The following is a 17,653-nucleotide window of genomic DNA, read 5'->3' as shown; positions in this document are numbered from 1 at the left end:
CTTACAAAAACATATGCAAGATAACCTAAATGTATGCAAAGACAACGATCATAAAGAAGGGATTAAATGTGGAATAACTTCATGTCACACACCAAATTTGGGTATTAGAAAACCTCGCAATACCCTATAGGCCTCTCACATTCCAGTCTAAAACAGTTAAACCAGTATCCTTTTTATATTAGCAGCCAGCTCCTTTTCAATAGCAACACACATTTTTGTAAAGGTTGAGCATTGTCATGAAATGGTAACTTTGCAATTATATTTAGGCAAGTATAAACCTGATGCATCCACTTCTAGACATAAGTGCAACAACATCCCATCCTAAGGCAGTCTCCTTGAAACTACTTTATGTCTGTGTGCACAGTCTCCTTAACAGCCAAGGTCAGTAACCCCACGCAGGATGTGGAAACTAAAATTGTATTTCAAAGCAGGGCTGTGCTACTTTGGAAGGAAGAGCAGAAAACAGAAGTGTCCATTTAAAGACTATGCCATAGTTCTGCGTTGTCAAACCTTGGTTCAGGAATTTCTCACAGAGTCAGCACCAGAACAATTCAGAAGTCTCTTTTCAGCCTGAACTCTGCTCCCTGTTGGTATCACATACTTCCTGTCTAGGACAATGAAAGGTTGACATACGTGACATTCTAAAGACACATAAAACAGCCCCAGAATAACCTCACTAAGTGAGCTATTCCATTCTTTCACAAAGCCTCTCAAGCCAAATCCTTCCTCATTTCTAATTAACAAATACTTCTTTTTAAAAAGCATTATGCTATCTCCAAATATTTTCTCGCAATTTTAAATGCAATTCAGAGAGGAGCAAAGTTCCCTGTATACGACTCCAACTTAAGCCATAATATACACAGAAAAGCACATCAGCAATTTGTTTGCTCTTGCAACTGTCTCTTTTAAAACAGGCCTTGCTGCATAAAAATGTTTTACAAGACAGAGGAGAACTGTCTCAAAGGGGCTCATTTGCAGAATCATTTACATAGAAAAGCCTCTTGCATTGCAAGTGTCTTTAAAAAAAAAGAAAAATAAAAAATCAACTAGAATTGTTAAACTGACTTGGAAAAAAATAAGCCATGTATACTTAAAAAAAAAAAAAAAAAAAAAGATTTTTAAAAAGTATTGCATTGGTCTTACCTTGTCAAAGGGTGATAACCCTTTGATTCTTGCTCGGAAATACCCAGCAGCCACCAACAGTTCCAAAATTTCAGTCAACTTGATGTTTTGTTCCTCATCTTCTCTTGTTTCAACCTGACAAATGAACAATGCAACACTAATTCAGTATTTCTCTTCCCTTTTTCCAGTGAATGTTTCCCAGGCTTTATCCTAACACAGGAGATGTATCAGGGAAACCCTAGACTTCCATTAACAATTCCGTCATTAAACTGAAAAACATTAAATACGTAACGCATTTCTGCATGGATTAAATTTCACTTTTCTTTTTTTCTCCACACATTTAAATACTTTAATCTGCTTTTGCTGTTCAAACTCCAGGTCCACAGCTTGCCTCACACTTGATAGTTTTTGCTCCTGTGGCCATACAACAGCTCATTTATTCTCTGTTTTGCACATCTCTTTCGATTTCGGGGTTCACAAAACAATACAGTCACATCAGCACTTCTGTAATATTTTTACAAAAACAGGTAGATATTTTTTTTTGTGGATTTCCACCTTTCAACTAATGCAATTTCAAGCAAACTCAAAGGAAGGTGGTAACAAAAACTAAATTAGATTTCGGTGGTTTATTTTTTTTTTTTTCCTAGATGAGTAGCCTGGATAGTTCCAATGCCCTACAGCTTTACCAGCACACTCTGGTGAAGTGCCTTTTCGCCGTGGCATAGGATGAATCCCCCCAGCTACCAGAATATTCGTGCCTTACCAGAGGCGCAGCGCACCCAAGCTCTCAGCCCAAGGCCAGCGCTGGCCAACAGTCCTGAGGGGGCTCCCACCTCACAGCCCCCCCATTTACCCTCTGAGGGAAACGAAAAGGGGAAAAATAACCCCAAGGGGGCCGCTTCGCCCTTCCCCGGAGCCCGCTAACGCCTGCCAAGCCCCCCACAGGGCACAGCCCGGCACCCCCACACCCCCCCCCGGGACCCCCTCATGGGGTCAGGGGCAGGGAGGGCGCGGGGCCGGGCCCACCCGCGGCCGGTGCCGGCCTCACAGCGGCGGGGCAAGGGCTGGAAGGGAGCTGCTACGGTACCTGCTGGGGGCCCTGGCTCTCCTGTCCCCGGGGGCCGACCATGGCCCTCCGGTGTCCGGCCGCTCCGCCTGTCACGTCCACTCTCCTCCTCCTCCCCCCCCCACCCCTCCCCTCAAACGCCCGAGAGCACGGGGTGTTCCCAGCCGGCAGCTGCCGGGTCCCCCCGCCCCCGCTCAATGGTTCGCCCGCACCCTCCTTGCGTGCAAGCGCATCCGGGCCGTGCCATTCGCGGCCGAGAGGGGAGGGTGGGGGGGGGAATGTGGGGGAAAGAGGGCGGGGGCTACGCGGCTCCCCGGCGCCTCATGTGACCGCTCGGAGCGCAACCGCCGCGGCGCCGCCCCGCCCCTGCCCCCCCCCCTCGCCCGCAGCGCCCCTGGGGGAGCCCCCGGGTGCCCCCGTGCCCGCGGCGGGCTGAGGTGATCGCGTCATGTCGCTGGCACCGCTGTTTGAATCGAGTTTATTCTTTTTTTTTATTTAATTATTTATTTTGTATTTCCCCCTTAATTCTTATTTTTGAAAGGGGGCGGTCTGGCAGCTTGCTGAGAGGTGTGATCTGAGAGACGCCTCGTGCCCTGCTAGGCGGTTCCACCCCTCGTTTGTAGCCTGGTGGCGGTCAGGGAAGTAGCAGCCGCGGCGGGCTGCTATAAATAAATATTTTCTGGCCTGCGGATGGGTCTTCCTCCTCAGGAACTCTTCTTAGGTTGGTGCTGCCTCTGCAGCGACTGTCCACAGAGCATGGGGCTCATTTGGGGCCCATGCGTGGGTTTGAACCACCTTGGCTGCTGGATATTCCTTTGGAATACATATTCCTCTGGTATATTCCTTTGGCAGGTCCAGTGGATGAAATTAGAAGCTCAGAAGTGGATCTGCAAGCACTAGATCTGCCCAAGCCAGGCGTCCCGTCGCCCAGCAGTAGCACTAAGAGCATTGGCAGGGCCAGGAGCTGGAAAGCTGCTTTCAGACACCAATTCCTAACACCCAGCCTGCACTTTGGACTCATGAGTAAAGTTAGGTGGATACACAAGGATTTGCAGGGTGATAACAGCCCATAAGTAAACTAGTCCACAGCTTGGAGGCAGGGTAGCTTCTCTTGTTGACTACGGCCTCAGAAATACCTGATGGTATTTCTCTCTTCAAATTTACCCTGGTGTTCAGTTTCTAGGCTCTTTGCCATACACAGACCATTATCAGAAATAAATTCTGTGTTAGGCTGCAACTAGAGACATCTCAGGGAGGTGAAGGAACAAAAAAAGCCATGCGAGATCATCTTTTCCATCCGTTGGAGGGCAGCAGAGCATACACAAGCAAGTCCGTACTGACTGCTTCTGTGACAGAGTGATCAAAACAATAATAATAAAAGCAAAAATATGCCAGACTGGCTCAGCCTGCATCCTGGTATAACCACAGGCCATGTCTTAATTAGAGTTGCAGAAAACTGTTTTGCAGCCCCAGAGGCTAACATGCTCACCAGAGCAATACATGCTTTCTGCTTTTTGTCTGCTTTCTACTCAGAGAGAACTGTAAGGCTCTAATTTGTTTGTCATGGAGAGAAAGATTGAGACAAAGCAGAGGGACAAGAAGAAGAGTTGAATGGAAGCAGTGTTTGGGATGGATGGGACCTTTCAAGGCATTGGCCTACACAGATTGTAGTACAACTACTGAAAAGAAGCATCAACTTAGAAACAAGATTTTTGAGCCATGATACTGTCACAAAAGTCCTTTCCAAAGAAGCATGTTAAAGGGAAAGGATAAATAAAAAGCAGAAGACAGCATGAACTAGAGGCTTAAGTGCTAACTGCATATCAGAGAAGGGAGGGATAAAACCTACTCTGGAAAATTTACTGTTTTACTGGCTTTTTGAAGCACAGTAAAGAAAAGGAGGCAGATGGCTGACAAAGTCCTATAGACTTTAAAACTCATGCATTGATACCCAACATCACAAAGCTGATTAAAGTGATATACTTCTTTTAATTTGCTCTTTGTTTATGTGATCATGAGGACTGGAAACATTTTTCACCTTTGCAGTGGAGGCTGAAATTTTCCTATGCCTGATACATGGCTAGGCATGAAAATACAAAATGCATCTCTATTGTCATTACAACTCAACTTTGATTACTTGAAACTCAATAAAATAGTCTACAGAAGCTTTGCTTTCTGATACCTAATTGTGATGCAAATCCACCTGATTATTCAGAGTCATTGTCCCCTATGACATTCAGATAATCAATCTTCTAAATACCAATTAGGTTTTAAAAAAGTCCCAAGAGGGATACAGTGTAAAAAGGAAAACCTCCCTTCCCTCAGATCTCTAGATTTTGTACTTGCAAATATGTAGGAGGTTCAGTTCTAGTCGTAGTTTTCCCCTTCCCTGCTCTTTTTTGATCTGTGAAGGTCAGCCACATTCTGGCTCTTGGTGCAGCTGCTTTGAACAATGCTGTCTTGATTTTTCAGTTTCATTCATCTTGACCCCATGAAGCTGAACTAAAGAGTTTCCTCACTTTTTATAACCACAAGTTTTATTTTGCTGTTCAGCCTGGATTTCTGGCAGCAACAAACTTGGTCACCAAGTCTGAATGTAGCAGTCAGGTTTCACTGTATCTTTCAGCACATACTTGCTTTTTGTCATAGCAAGAATTAAAAGAGGAGGTAGAGTAGTGACAGCAACAGCAAGGGCTCCACTCATCTTTAGGCAGGTGAAGTTAGATAAATAATCAGATAGGCTTAGGTAATTTTCCAATGGTCTCTATGATAAGACTTTTTTTTTTTTGTAAGTTCTGCATGATAGATAAAATACAATAAAATAAGTATAACTCCTGCATAATGGTCCTTTGGTATAGGGTCCTTTGGATGGGCTACAATGTTCTTTTATATATGACACAAATAAACTGTCATGGACATATCTTGGAGTAAAATCCAAGTCATCTCCCTGGACTATGGACCTCAATAATGTCATGATTGCGTCTTCTCAGTTGTGTACCTAATTTCAGGGGAAGCTGAAGGCAACTGTGGGGGACTGAACCCAAGCCTTCTGACGACAGTATCTTTTTGCCCTGTTTTCTATGGCTCAGTTCTTGGATGAGCTCTGTTTGCAGCCTATGTTGGTGCCTGGCAGCTCCAGCACACCAATGACCTTCATCCTGATCCTCAGTGAAATGATTCCTGCGATGAAAGCTTTAATCTAGATTTCTGGAATTAGCAAGACTGCCAGGCACAGCAGCATCTTCCCCTATATGCATTTACTGTCTTCTTTGTTTTCTTGGTTGTAGCCCAACTCCTTGAAGTTGTTCAGTCCCCCTTCACCTATTACTTGAGTGTAATAGGCATGAGGGGCCATTTGGTAGGCAATTGCAAATTCCCAATTATCATCTGTGGCAGTGAGATGCTGTGCACTGTGAAATGAAAAAGTCACAGACCTGTTACAGTAGCCATTGCGTTAGAAGCTGCAGCAGACCATTGCATCCCATCAGACAGGCTGATATGTTTTGTAAAGTATGGTGCCCTTTCAGCAATCACAGCTGACATTAAATAGTGATGTTTTAAACATGCCTACCCTTGCATCTGTTGGTGACATTTAGAAGGCGCAGTTTAACCAAGATCCTATTCAGTCTCTCCTCTGAATAATTCCTATTCCCAGCATTTATAGTTTAAAACATACAGAGAGACAGCAAGAAAATTTTCTTGAAAATGATGTGTGTAATTTTTAATACTCTTTCATTAAGATTGGCAATGTTAGCATGAACATTTTAGCTCAGTTACTAAGCTGTTCATTTATCCCAAGCAAATCCAAGGAAAATATATGCAAAAAAAAAAAAAAGAGAGATGAAAGTAATGGATGAGAAAATGGAAGAAGCTCCTGTTCGCAGTCACCTTTTTGGTGATAGTAGTTAGGAAAGGGCCACGCAACAGTTTGGTTTCTAAGTAGGTGGAGCAGGAAAAATTTTATGTCCTGTGAAATTTATAGAGGTCAAGACAGTCCAATGGTGAAAATCTTGATGTTCTTGGTAAGAAAAAAAAAATAATAAAAATGTAAGAATTATTATTATTGGTAAGAATAATAAAAAAAAAAAGTAAAAGCACTCATTCAAGTACTATGTAGGCTACAGTTGGCAAAACATGTGGCTGATGCTCTCTACAGTTTCACCTGTAAAACCTCTCTCATAGTGGTCTAGCTAGAGAGTGAGATAATAGTATGAAGATCTGATTAATAGAAAAGGTTTTAGCAGAATCCTCTTTTGCAGTATCATGATTTCAGTCACACCACTCAAAGACTATGGTCAGAATATTTGAACAACTAGTCATTTTGTTTTTTTTGATTTTAGAGAAACTTGATAAGAAACTCCCTTTTCAGAGTGCCTACTGGGCCCACCTTGAATATCAGGCTACCAAGGAGTCCCCTTCCATGGACCACATCCTCGTGGAAACCAAAAGTAGTTTTCATAACGGGTACATAGGGGCGTAGTTTTCATAATGGTGCAAGGGAGAGAAATGTATTCAGAAGCCTCTTCTGGCCCTAATAATCTCTTTCCTCTAATGTTAATTAGTCTGGCATTATTTATATTAAGGACCTAAAAACTGTCAATACAACATCCTTCAAACAATCATTGCAGTTCTCGTCCAGGACGTTTTTGACAGTGGAGTAGGAGCTGCCAAGAAGAAATTGGAGTTAATGAGGGAGATTCACGGAGATTCCTGCTAGAAGCCCAGAACACACGCAGGCGGGCAGAAAAGCTGCACTGAAAAGCAACAAATCACTTGGTTTACATCTTTCACCTTCCTTTCTGCCTTGCTCTCCAGAGTTGTGATGGCACAGGGGCTTTTCTGTCTCACAGGGAGGATGGGTACCACAGGGACAGCTCTGGTTCTACATGGGTACGCATTGCAAAGTCCAGGCAAGGAGAGGCACAGCGCGGACCAACACGGAGCAATTATCCGTAGTGAAGCTTGTTCAGGATAATGCTGTTACACATCTCTTTTGAAAGTCTCAGGACGTCTGTAGCTGTTACTGTTGGGAGAAATGCATCTAGGGGAGAATGCAGTGGGTTTTTTCTGACTCATGTATCATCCACAAAACAGCTCATTAAGTCTGAGTCATGGAGTCCTTACCTGAAAAGGTACAAAGCAAATGAGAACAACTGCATTGTAAGTGCGTCACGCAGCCCTCGATTTGGGCCAGGATATTAAATTTCAGACAGATCACAGCTGTGTCTGTGAAGCTAGCGCCGGGGAGAAACATTTTCTTTCATTTTTATATTTAGACTGAGCAAATCTGATTTGGAATTGTTGGAAAACAAAAAGCAGAACTTATATTATGCTTTTAAAAGGTAAAACTTTTCCAAATAGAATCAAGCTTTAAGATGTTTTTGGTGTTCAAAGAACAAAAGAATACAGTTTGTTGGATCACTGACTATCTTCAACAAATCTTTACAAAGGGGCAGAGTTATGTATTTTCACTTTTTTTTTTTGGCAAAATATATGGATCTAGACTTCACCTTCTATGTGTCATGATAGTATGGCACATCCTACCCTTAAAATAGTTATAAAAATGAGCAATTAAGTTCTCCTGTGCAGCCAGATGATCTGGAACAGTAGCAGACCTCATAGGTGCACATATCTGCCAAGAGAAAGACTGTCTAAGGTGAAGGAGTTTCTCCAGCTTTTCTTTTTCCATGTCAGTTTTTGTGAAAGACAATCGAAAAGAAAGAAGTAGTAAGATGAGCAAGAGAAAATATCAGCAATGTAGCAGTAGAAAAGACAGGAAAGTAGAGATGCAAGGCCAACACTTGAAGTGCAGCCTTGAACAGAGTTAAGCAAAAATGAAAACAGGCTGAAGGCTGAGCGGAAAGGCTTCTGAAGTGCCAAACAAGACAGTCCCACTTCTTACCTAATTCCTGCTTTATTCAAATAAATAGAACTTTTCCTTTGATGTGAACTACAATCATTGTATTGAGAATTATTTCAATTTATTGACTTCTAAAACAACCTTTTCCGGTGAGAAAAACAGATCAAAAAAGTTAACAAATCCTCCATCTTCTTCTGATACTATTAGCTCATTGTGACACTAATAGCACACCTTTAAGATATCCAGCGCCATCTGTAAGCTATATTACAACACAGCTTCCCTGCAGAAGAAATGAGCTATTTAGCATCTGGGTAGATGTAAGTTGATTAACTTGTACATGTATGCATTCTGAAATGAAGCAGTCCCACAGAGCAATGTCTTTTAGGAGACAGCAATTGAGTCCTAAATGAAAAGCAAACTTCACTCCATTGCTCCCATCTTCAAACTACTTCCAAGCAGATTCTGGCACAATCCAAAACTGACATTAGAACAACACATTTTTAAGAGTCAAAACTCGCTTACACGAAGGCAAACAATTTGACAAATGGTGGAAGAGCACCATCTGGTGACACCAGGCACAACACCATGTTCTTCTGCTATTAGGAAATATTTGTAGTGTTCGGTTAAAGCTTGTATTTTGGAAAGCCTGTCTCACTAGTTTAATATGCTTTAATACATTATTCAATTATGCATAAGGAGTACAAGATGGAGCATGCTAAAAAAAATCTAAGCTGATGGTGACCGTATCTCTTCTGTCCATTAAATCACAAGAAGTTCTCATCATTTAAATCAAGCGTTCTCTGAGTTGTTCTGAGCCATTTTTTAGGTGGCTTTGGAGCAGATTTTATAGGCCCCATGAAATGTGGTACCAAGTTTTATTGCACCAGACATTTCAAGGATTTTCTGTGTGTGATCCAAGCATTTTTTTTTCCTTCAGTATTCAAGAAGCTTGGCTTAACTGTCTTTACAAAGATTTTCTGTTTCCACAGAAGTGATTATTATGAAAAATGAATTAACTTTTGCCATTCTAGATATTCAGAGGTAAGGGAAAAGCACGAATCGTAACCTCACTATTATTTGCAAATCATAGCTAATTTCAGCACAAACTGAACCTAGAAGTTAAGAAATTAAATACTCTTTTTTTTTTTTCCCCTAAAGAGATTCTTTTTCACAATGATGATCACCCCCATTTCCTTTAAGTTCAAGGTCAAATTAAAGTGAATTTAGTTAGAAATCAATAAAAGCAATTAGTAATTATGCTAAGCTTAGAAAACACTTTCTGGAATTCTAGTCTGCAAAGAACTGGTTTTATAAGGCTTTGGCTTGTGCAGCCTAACTCTCTCATACTTCAAAAGCTTTACAAAACCCCTAAAGATCAGGGAATCTTGCCAAAAATTAGATAAAGGTCAAGAATGTGGAAACCATGGAAATTCTTAACTGTTACGCAGGAGTGCTAAGCATATAATTCATGAAAAAGTCATGCTCACATAATTACCAAGTTATTTTTTAATTTATCACATAATCCTGATCCACATAATATTAATCTAATCGTTCACTTAATAAGATAGTAAAGCATTATCCTCTCCAAAGTGTAAGGATTATCATCAGAATGTCACCTGGCATAAAACTGTGCCGCATGTCTGAGGAAGTCTGTGTATAGCATATGGCAGTTATCCTGAGAGAGAAGTGATACGCCTTGCTTCCTCTCACCACTCACATCAGTGGGATGATGAATCTCCGGCCTGTGATGACTCCTAAAAATATCAACCTTGTTTCAGTGTCGATCAGGCTGCGGCAGAGACACCCAATTGGTAAACCTACTGTTTTGTGCAGGGAGGAATACTGAAGAAGGTTGAAGCAGTTGATGAGTTGGGGAAAAATCATTTTATTAAAAAATAAGTTAGAGATCAGGTCCATCAGTTTCCAAAAGGGTGGGGAAGAAAAACATTACAGCTCCAAAAGCCTTAGCTGCCAATTCATAGAGGACAAAATTCAAATATAAAAAGCAAGAGAGTGCCGAGCCCAGAAGACCCAGGTTCTAGCTCAGTTGTTAAAAACCCACCTAGTAGGGTTCCATAGACAGTGAAAGTTCTTACATTCAGCTGCCTCTGAAGCCTGGAAGAAGCTGTCTCATGCAGAGAGAGTAAGCAGCCTACGCTCATTCACAGTCCCACCTAATGGCAAGACCACGTGCGTACTGCAGCCAGAGAGGCACGCACTGCTTGCAGCTTAGGGTCAGCTTCAGCAGAAGCTCTTCCTTTTAGCTCAGACATTTGTGATTCAGTCACACCAGCGGTCACATGCCAGAAGGGGAAGATCCCTCTTCAACAGCTCTGCAAGCTCCCACATGAGGCATGATTTCATTATTTCCTTTTCTACATGCCACAGGGCAGCGTTGCCATCGTGCTGTGCATCTAATGGCAATCATGTGGCAGGTCGATTTGGAAACAGCTGTGGATGCATGCTTCATATTCTCTCCTGCCTAGTCACAGGCATACAGGTAGCAGCTGCTATCGGTGCTACCTGCTATTTTTCCTTCACCAGTGATATCAGAAAGGAATCAGCTGGCTTGAGGGTGGATCTCTCTGAAGCTGTTTTGCTGCTGATTAAAGGATGGGTTATTTAATAAAGAAACCTGATGCCTTGTGGATATGGCATAGTCAGTGTTACTAAACAATGAACATTAAAAATTCAATCTCCATAAATAATGTAATTGACTTAAATTCAATCTCATAAATAACGTAACTGACTTTAATCAGGTGATTTAATATATCTAAATTATATATCAATATGACGGCTTTTCTATCTGCTTTTTGGCTTTTGAGCCCTTGGAGAGCTTCCTTTCCTCTCCTCTCCTCTGCTCCCCTCCTCTCTCCTCTCCTCTCTTCTCTTCTTCTCTTCTCTTTTCTTTTTCCATCAATGACAAAATGAAGAAAACCTTTCTTGTTTGTTTCTAAATTAAAACAGAGACTTTTCACTTAATCTTTTGATTCCAGGAGCTGGGCTTTAGACAAACACTGAATATTGCAGAGCCCATAACAAAAATAGGGAGAACTGGCAATGCCTTATTACACAGCCTCACATCTTTTAAGCAGAACCACTTAGGACAAAGATTTACCTCTAAGATTGTTAGCATTTTTCTTATCAGTCAACTCATAAGCAGCAGTTTGATTGACTCCAGTGAATGTGTTAGATTTTAAAAAAAATATATTTTTATTTGTACTTCAGAACTAATGAGGTCTTTTTGTTGTAGAATTCTCCTAGCAATTTCTCTGCTGTCTCCATCAGTTCATTTTCTTGTGAGTTTGAAAAGCTGGAGGTAATATGTTTGGAGTTATACCGTGCATCCCCAAAGCATGCCCTCTTATCAGTGACTACTCCTAGAAACAGATGGAAAGGGAATGCCTTGTAACTTCCGTGACTTTGCAACTCGGAAAAACATTCCTACAGACACACTAACAGTTGGGCTATGTTGGAGGCTGTCCAGTCTAGTCTGGTCCAAATGGCAATTCAAAACATGGCTCATTCACAAAGCAAGCATTAAAAGCTGCCTCCAGCAAGCTCTGCTTCCCATTACTGCTGCCCTCTTACTTGGGATCCGTGCTACTTTTGCTTAGTATAAGAAGTAGATGTGCAACTAGCGCTTATCTCCTAAATCATCCTCTGTGTAGGGAATATAATCACCTCTTCCAGCTTTCTGTCTCTTGACTCTCTCTCGCAGAGCTTAGTCATGCTCCTTTTGCACCGTACCCCTGGCTAGTACTACTGTAACTGCAGAGACATGGTGCTGCTGTTTTTCAGACCTTTTACAAAGTAGAATCCCATCCTAAGAAGCCACACATTCCTGCAGATGGATCCAGCAGGAATTATTTCCTTTCACTGTGGGAAGCCTGGGCCTGGTGGGAAGCTGAGCAGGCAGCACTGAGCCTTGCTGTAAGCCAGCAGTTCAGCACAGTCAGCATGGAGCAGAAGTGACCAGCTTAACTTGTTCTTCTGTTAAAATTTTTGTAAAATTTGTTAAAATTTTAAATTTGTTATATTGTTCTACTGAGCTTAAGGACACTTCTGTCTTCATCTCTTCTGCCTAGGTTCTCTCCCAGCTCCCTTTCTACTGCAGATTTAAAGAGAAATCTGGCAATGCGTTTTCTTTTTTGTCATTCTCTTCCATAGCTGTCTATACAAAGTCTCTATTTGTATAGCAGAAAATAACCTGTATTTTTTTTTTTTTGATTTAGAAAGTAGGCTGAAACGAGCTGCATATGCTGTATCAGAATGTCACATCAAGACTCGCCTGCCTCTATTTCTGGAGGTGTATATGACGTGAGGCAGCATGCTGTAGAGCAGCGAGAGGTGGAGAAGTCAGCACAAGCAGGAGAAAAGTTGCAGCTGTTCTTAGTGAGGGTCAAGGTGTTGAGATGCTCACAGAAAACAGGTCTGTGCTGAGCTGTAAGAGAGAGAAAAAACAAGTCTGCTTTTAGTAAGAAGTGAAATGGGGTTCCAAAATAAAATGGCAAATGGACTGTCCATGCTGTGCAATGTCAGAAATGCCAGTGATAAGCAATGGATTTGCCAGCAGAGGCAAAATTTCCAACATTAGGACAGTTCTGAAGAGCTTCTGGAAGAGGGAAGGGCTGCCTGCATATATGCTGGGTGGCTGTGCCGAAGCCTGGCTGTTCACATAGGAGAAACCAAAAAGAAGAAGAAATGGGTTGTGAAAGGGTTGGAGTCAGAACTATTATTGCAAACACTTTATGGAGAAATAAGAAAGAAAGAATCTCTGTAGCCTTTGACCATGTTCAGCTCTAGACCACATTCTTTATAAAATTTTTCAATTAACTTTCATTTAAGAGGTGGAAGATGACTATTTTGTTCCATGCCTCATCCAGAGCTGTTTAAGAAGGGATGGGGACCTGAGTCTGTCCACCAGAATACTCGCTGGTGCTTAGCAGGCAACCCAGCACTGGAGAACTCTCATGCAAGTCTGGTTGCCCCAAAGGTTATTGTTGCACTTGGAAACTGGTGTGCTGGTGTTCTGTTCTGATGCTTTTGCACTGAATTCCCTATCAAATTCACCAAATTTATAAGGCAAAATATTACTTTTCTAACTGCCAGCTCTGCACTTAGCAGAGTATCTGAAAATCGAGCTACATTTTTTAATGCCTTGTAGTTCATAACTTAGCTTTGATAGCAGCTGATATTCTGGGATCAGGATGGAACTGCAATTTTATTGCTAAGGCATAAGGGGAGATAGACTGTATTTTGCTTTTTCTGCAGCTGTATTGATTATCAAGCTTTATAGTAATTAAAAAAAAAAAAATCAGAAAAGCAAGGAGTTGGAGGTGTTGCCATGGGGAAAGAGTTAATACTAGAGTAGTAACCTGCTTCTGACAAGAGCATATCCCTGACACTGCAGAAGAAATCTAAGCTATTTGTAGTAAATGTAATATCATCATTTAACTTTTAAGGCCATCAGATTAACTATCTAAACACAATATTTAGGTTAATCTTCAAGAATCTCTTTAGCTTGCACAGCAGTTTTACTGACAGTCTCATGCAAAGCCTGCTGAGGTCAAAGTAAAGATTTCTGTTGCTTTGTACTGAATCAAGCCAAAGAATTGTCATTTGCTTTTACAGACTTCCTATCTCCAACTGCACTCAGCAGTGATAAAATATTTTTTTACTCTTCACATGTTTTCCATAATACAACTCTATTGTATGAAGTCACAGTCTTTGCATACAGCCCTGGTTATTTATTTATGTATTTATTTATTTTTCTGAATGCACCCAATTAGCCCTGAGGATACTTCTGTTTGTTAAATACAGCCCAAATGCCAGCATCAGGTGATAATTGGACTGGAAGGAACTACTTGACATGCTGAATGATATGTGTTGATGATCCATCTGGGCTGGTCCTCTCTGCCTAAAAAATTGGCCATGTTTCCATTGCACACAGTGAGAGACATTGGAGTTACTGGTTGCTTTTCAAGCTCTTCTAGGTTCTTTTTAGTTGGAAAAGATGGGATTTTCGGGATCTGGGAAAAGGACCCTGAGGAAGGTTTCCTCTCGTGGGAGGAAGATGCAGAAGAGGAAGTGAGCAGAGGGAGAGATGCCTTTACTTAGCCTGGTGTTGCTGGAGCCTTGACAAGACATAGCGGGGGTGAAAAGCTGCCCTGGGTGGGGTACAAGCGTGCAGAGGATGGCATCACGCAGCAGTCTGTACCAGGATTGGTTTTGATTTAATATTCACTGCCCTTTTAAAGACTTCGGTGGGCACACAGCATCTCCTGGGAGGTCTGTCAGAAGACCTCCCAAGAGTGGTAGCAGTAGCCTGGTGTCCCATGGGTCATAAACCTCATGGGCAAATACTTCCCTCTTGTCCTTGAAGGGCACTGGAGCCTTGGAGGCGATGTGACACCACCTCGGCCATTTCCCGGCCCTGGGACAGGTTCCCCTGTGCACCAGCAGATGGCAGCGAAGTTCAACAAATGGGTGGCAGTGACCGAGCCCCTGTGCTTTTCCTGCAGGCTTGTGTTGCTGCAGAGAGCTGAGAGCTCCGAGCACATTCACAGCCTGCAAGGTTCATTTCCAGTGCACAGATCACCCGTGGGATGCCTAAGGTACATCGAGGTAGCAGAAAATGTTCATTCATTCATTACTGTTCGTAATCCAAGTCATATTTATTATGTTTGTGATGGTTTTTGTCAGAGAAACAGTAGAACATACAGTCTCTGCTATCTTCCCTTTCTTAAATCTGTAATTAAAATCTATGTATATCTGCACAGATGAGGATGAAGCTCAATTGCAAGTGAGTAAACTTTTATTCTTTATTATTATTTATTTAGTATCTTGTGCTACATTTGAGAGAATGAGGATATATCACCATGGGTTACTTTACAACTTTTATAATGTAATTTTTTTTCACCACACAAAAGCTGCATGAAAGGTTTAATAATAACTTGGTTTAAACCCCAACAACAAAATGATTAAGATAAAAACTTTTTCAGCCCAGCTTCACACTTTCAATTAATCTCACTTCTGGCAGAAGGATGGTAGAAGGGGATGTTTGTTTTCCAGCTTCCATCAGGCAAACGATGGAGATGGAGATGTCAGGAGAGATGTTTGACTGCAACTTTTAAATTCCTTGCCTAAAGTGAAAAAAGGCTGAACAAATACTAGGGATGTCTACTTAATGCCTTTAATGTGTTAGTTCCAGAGTGGTATCATGAAAGACCATGCTTGCAGGATTTGTGCTTGTCAAGAAGATGCTAAACCATCCTATGTGATATTTATCTCCCTTACTGCTCAGTGCTTGATCCATCTAGGGAAACCCAACACGACTCTGCCTCCATCACACACCACGGGGATTACACAGCCCTCTACAGTTATGCAAGATGCTCAAGGAAGATAGGGCAGTCAAGGCCTAGACCTTCATTTCAAAACCTGTTTGAGACATTAACAACTTTTGTCTGAAGTCCTCAGCTATTGACATTGCTGAGCTGAACATAAACACCATGGTAGCAGGAGAGGATCCCTTCTTGTGCCCCTCTTTTGGGCCATTAATGCTCTGCAACACAGAGCTGGACTCCGTAGCCCTGTTCCTAGGAAAGGAATCAAGCCAGTGGGACTGCTTGGAGAAGAGAGGGCTTCAGGGCTGCTTAGTTTGATTGCCCTTATTGTAGTAGCATGCATATTTTCTTTTCAAGCTCATATTTACACATACCATAGTCTGAATATGCTTTTAATCTTCCAGTTATATTAGAATTTTTGTTAAAAAAATGTGCATAACACCCCAGTAGACAAATTTATAGCAAGCAAGGGCACATGTTTCAGTCACTTGCGAAGCAGCAGCATTCTTAATCTGTCAATCAGTCCATGCACAAAACGCACGGAGCATCAATTGCTTTTTAGGTTATTTACTGTGACTTATGTATCTGCCAATAAATCTAAAATACAGGTCAAAGAATATGTAGCTCAAGTATATCCATAAATGTAGCAGAAAAGCTTCACTAACTACCTCAGATTGCCAAAGCTGAGGTCATTTCCTTGTTGTGAAAAATACTGAGGTCCATAAATTATTTTTATCACCTCTGGGGCAATGCAAACAGTTTCCCACAGATGCTGAAAGTATGATATGTTTTTTCTTTAATATCAGAACACCACTTTTACACAGCTCTTAAAATATGAGGTCCAAGATTCTGCTTTTGTTTTAAAGCCCCAATTCAGCAACATATTAAAACAGATACTTCAGGTCCTGACATTAAACACGTGCCAAAGTGCTTTGTTGCATAGTCATATTGGCTGTATTGGAGCCTAAAGGCTAAACCTTTTTCTCATGAAACTCAGAATTTACCTTACAGTTTCTTTCAAGGAAAACAAGGCATTTATTCAAACAAGATATCAATAAACATTTAAAAACATTTTTAAAGTCTTGTCTTTCAGATATCACTTGGTGAACTCTGGAGGTAAACCTTGGTGGAGATAAAAGTTGATGAAACTTTTTTTTTTTTTTTCTAACAGTTTAACTGGTGTTTATTTAAGGCTTAGTTAGCATTGTTTCCTTGAGGAAAATAAAAATATGTTGAACATGTAAAGAACATAAGCATGAATGGTGAACCTCCTCCAGAGAACTTTGGAGAAAACACCACTGAATTAACTTACAGTACATTTGTTAAACATGAGCAGCTCTAATAATGACATTTCATTTAACAATGCCCTTTGTCTTTTCAGTTCATCAGTTACCTATTTCAGTAATGAACTGCAGTCATACCATTCTGATTTTCTCCTAATGTAAAGGCTGAGATCACTTCAGTTGCAGTGGAGCATGATGCTATTATTCAGTTTGTGGCTTAGGAAAAAAGCTATAGAATATATCACATTTGTAATTGGCCAACAAATATTAAAGTCTGTGATTGGTAAGGATACCAATAATTTCATTTAGGTTTTAATAGGAACAAGTAAAATTAAAAAAAAAAAAAAAAAAAAAAAAAAAAAGGTTGAAAATGGCCAGTATATCTATTTCATGTGCAGAGCAGTAAGTGTTCAGCTGGGAAAAAAAATTATCCACACATTAAACGTTATTTTAATTTTTTATCAATGGTCCATACATAGAACTTAACAGCAACATTTTTAGTTAGGATGAATAATATTGGTTGCAAAAATAAAATGGAGTTACCTGCACTGCTTAAGGACAATTTTCTAAAGGACTAGAGGAAGTCAGATTAAGTGGGTAATATCCCACTTTACACTATGTAAACACAAGGCAGATAAAAAATATCATAGGTCTACTTGATATGATCCATAAGTCTTGCAAGGGTAATGGGGCCTACTTTTACTCATTTGCCTTCCTCTTTTTGGGTTTCTTATACTTCAAAAGCTTTTTCATTGCTGTTCCAGCTGCAAGAGAGACATTTTAAGCAGGCTGCCTTTTTCCACTTTCCTGTTCACTGTGATCCATTCACAATATTTTCACAGCTCACCAAAAACATTTAATTAGCAAAGACTGATGTTCAGCACTTCATAATCTTTTCCCAACTGAACCAAATCTGCACAATTTACAATAGATCTTTGGAAAGCCTCTTTTTACCATGTGCTGCATCTATAGATCT

At 41.0% G+C, this 17,653-nt stretch overlaps 1 protein-coding gene and 2 long non-coding RNA genes across 3 annotated transcripts in view; 1 reads left to right on the top strand and 2 right to left on the bottom strand.

Moving 5' to 3' along the window:
- Positions 1–2,461, bottom strand: part of CCDC93 (coiled-coil domain containing 93) — a 38,991-nt gene extending 36,530 nt beyond the window's left edge. The window contains exons 1-2 of the mRNA XM_068687288.1: positions 2,210–2,461; positions 1,144–1,257 (exon numbers count right to left, since the gene is read on the bottom strand). Coding sequence (XP_068543389.1) covers positions 1,144–1,257; positions 2,210–2,251 — 156 coding nt within the window. The 5' untranslated portion in view covers positions 2,252–2,461. The remainder of the gene's footprint in view (positions 1–1,143; positions 1,258–2,209) is intronic.
- A 4,104-nt stretch (positions 2,462–6,565) lies between these two features.
- Positions 6,566–10,628, bottom strand: LOC137858901 (uncharacterized). The gene is made up of 2 exons (XR_011098061.1): positions 10,111–10,628; positions 6,566–7,312 (listed from the first exon to the last, which is right to left on the bottom strand). It is a non-coding gene; the product is annotated as an uncharacterized lncRNA (long non-coding RNA).
- Positions 10,629–14,440: 3,812 nt separating this feature from the next.
- The window catches only part of LOC137858702 (uncharacterized), a 5,232-nt gene continuing 2,019 nt past the window's right edge, over positions 14,441–17,653 (top strand). The window contains exons 1-2 of the long non-coding RNA XR_011097929.1: positions 14,441–14,665; positions 14,754–14,853. This is a non-coding gene — a long non-coding RNA (uncharacterized lncRNA). The remainder of the gene's footprint in view (positions 14,666–14,753; positions 14,854–17,653) is intronic.

Source organism: Anas acuta, chromosome 6 (genome assembly GCF_963932015.1).
Source record: "Anas acuta chromosome 6, bAnaAcu1.1, whole genome shotgun sequence".
In the NCBI taxonomy this organism is placed as follows: domain Eukaryota; kingdom Metazoa; phylum Chordata; class Aves; order Anseriformes; family Anatidae; genus Anas; species Anas acuta.
The sequence above is the reverse complement of the archived record's forward strand: the minus strand, read 5'-3'. Positions and strand labels throughout refer to the sequence as shown.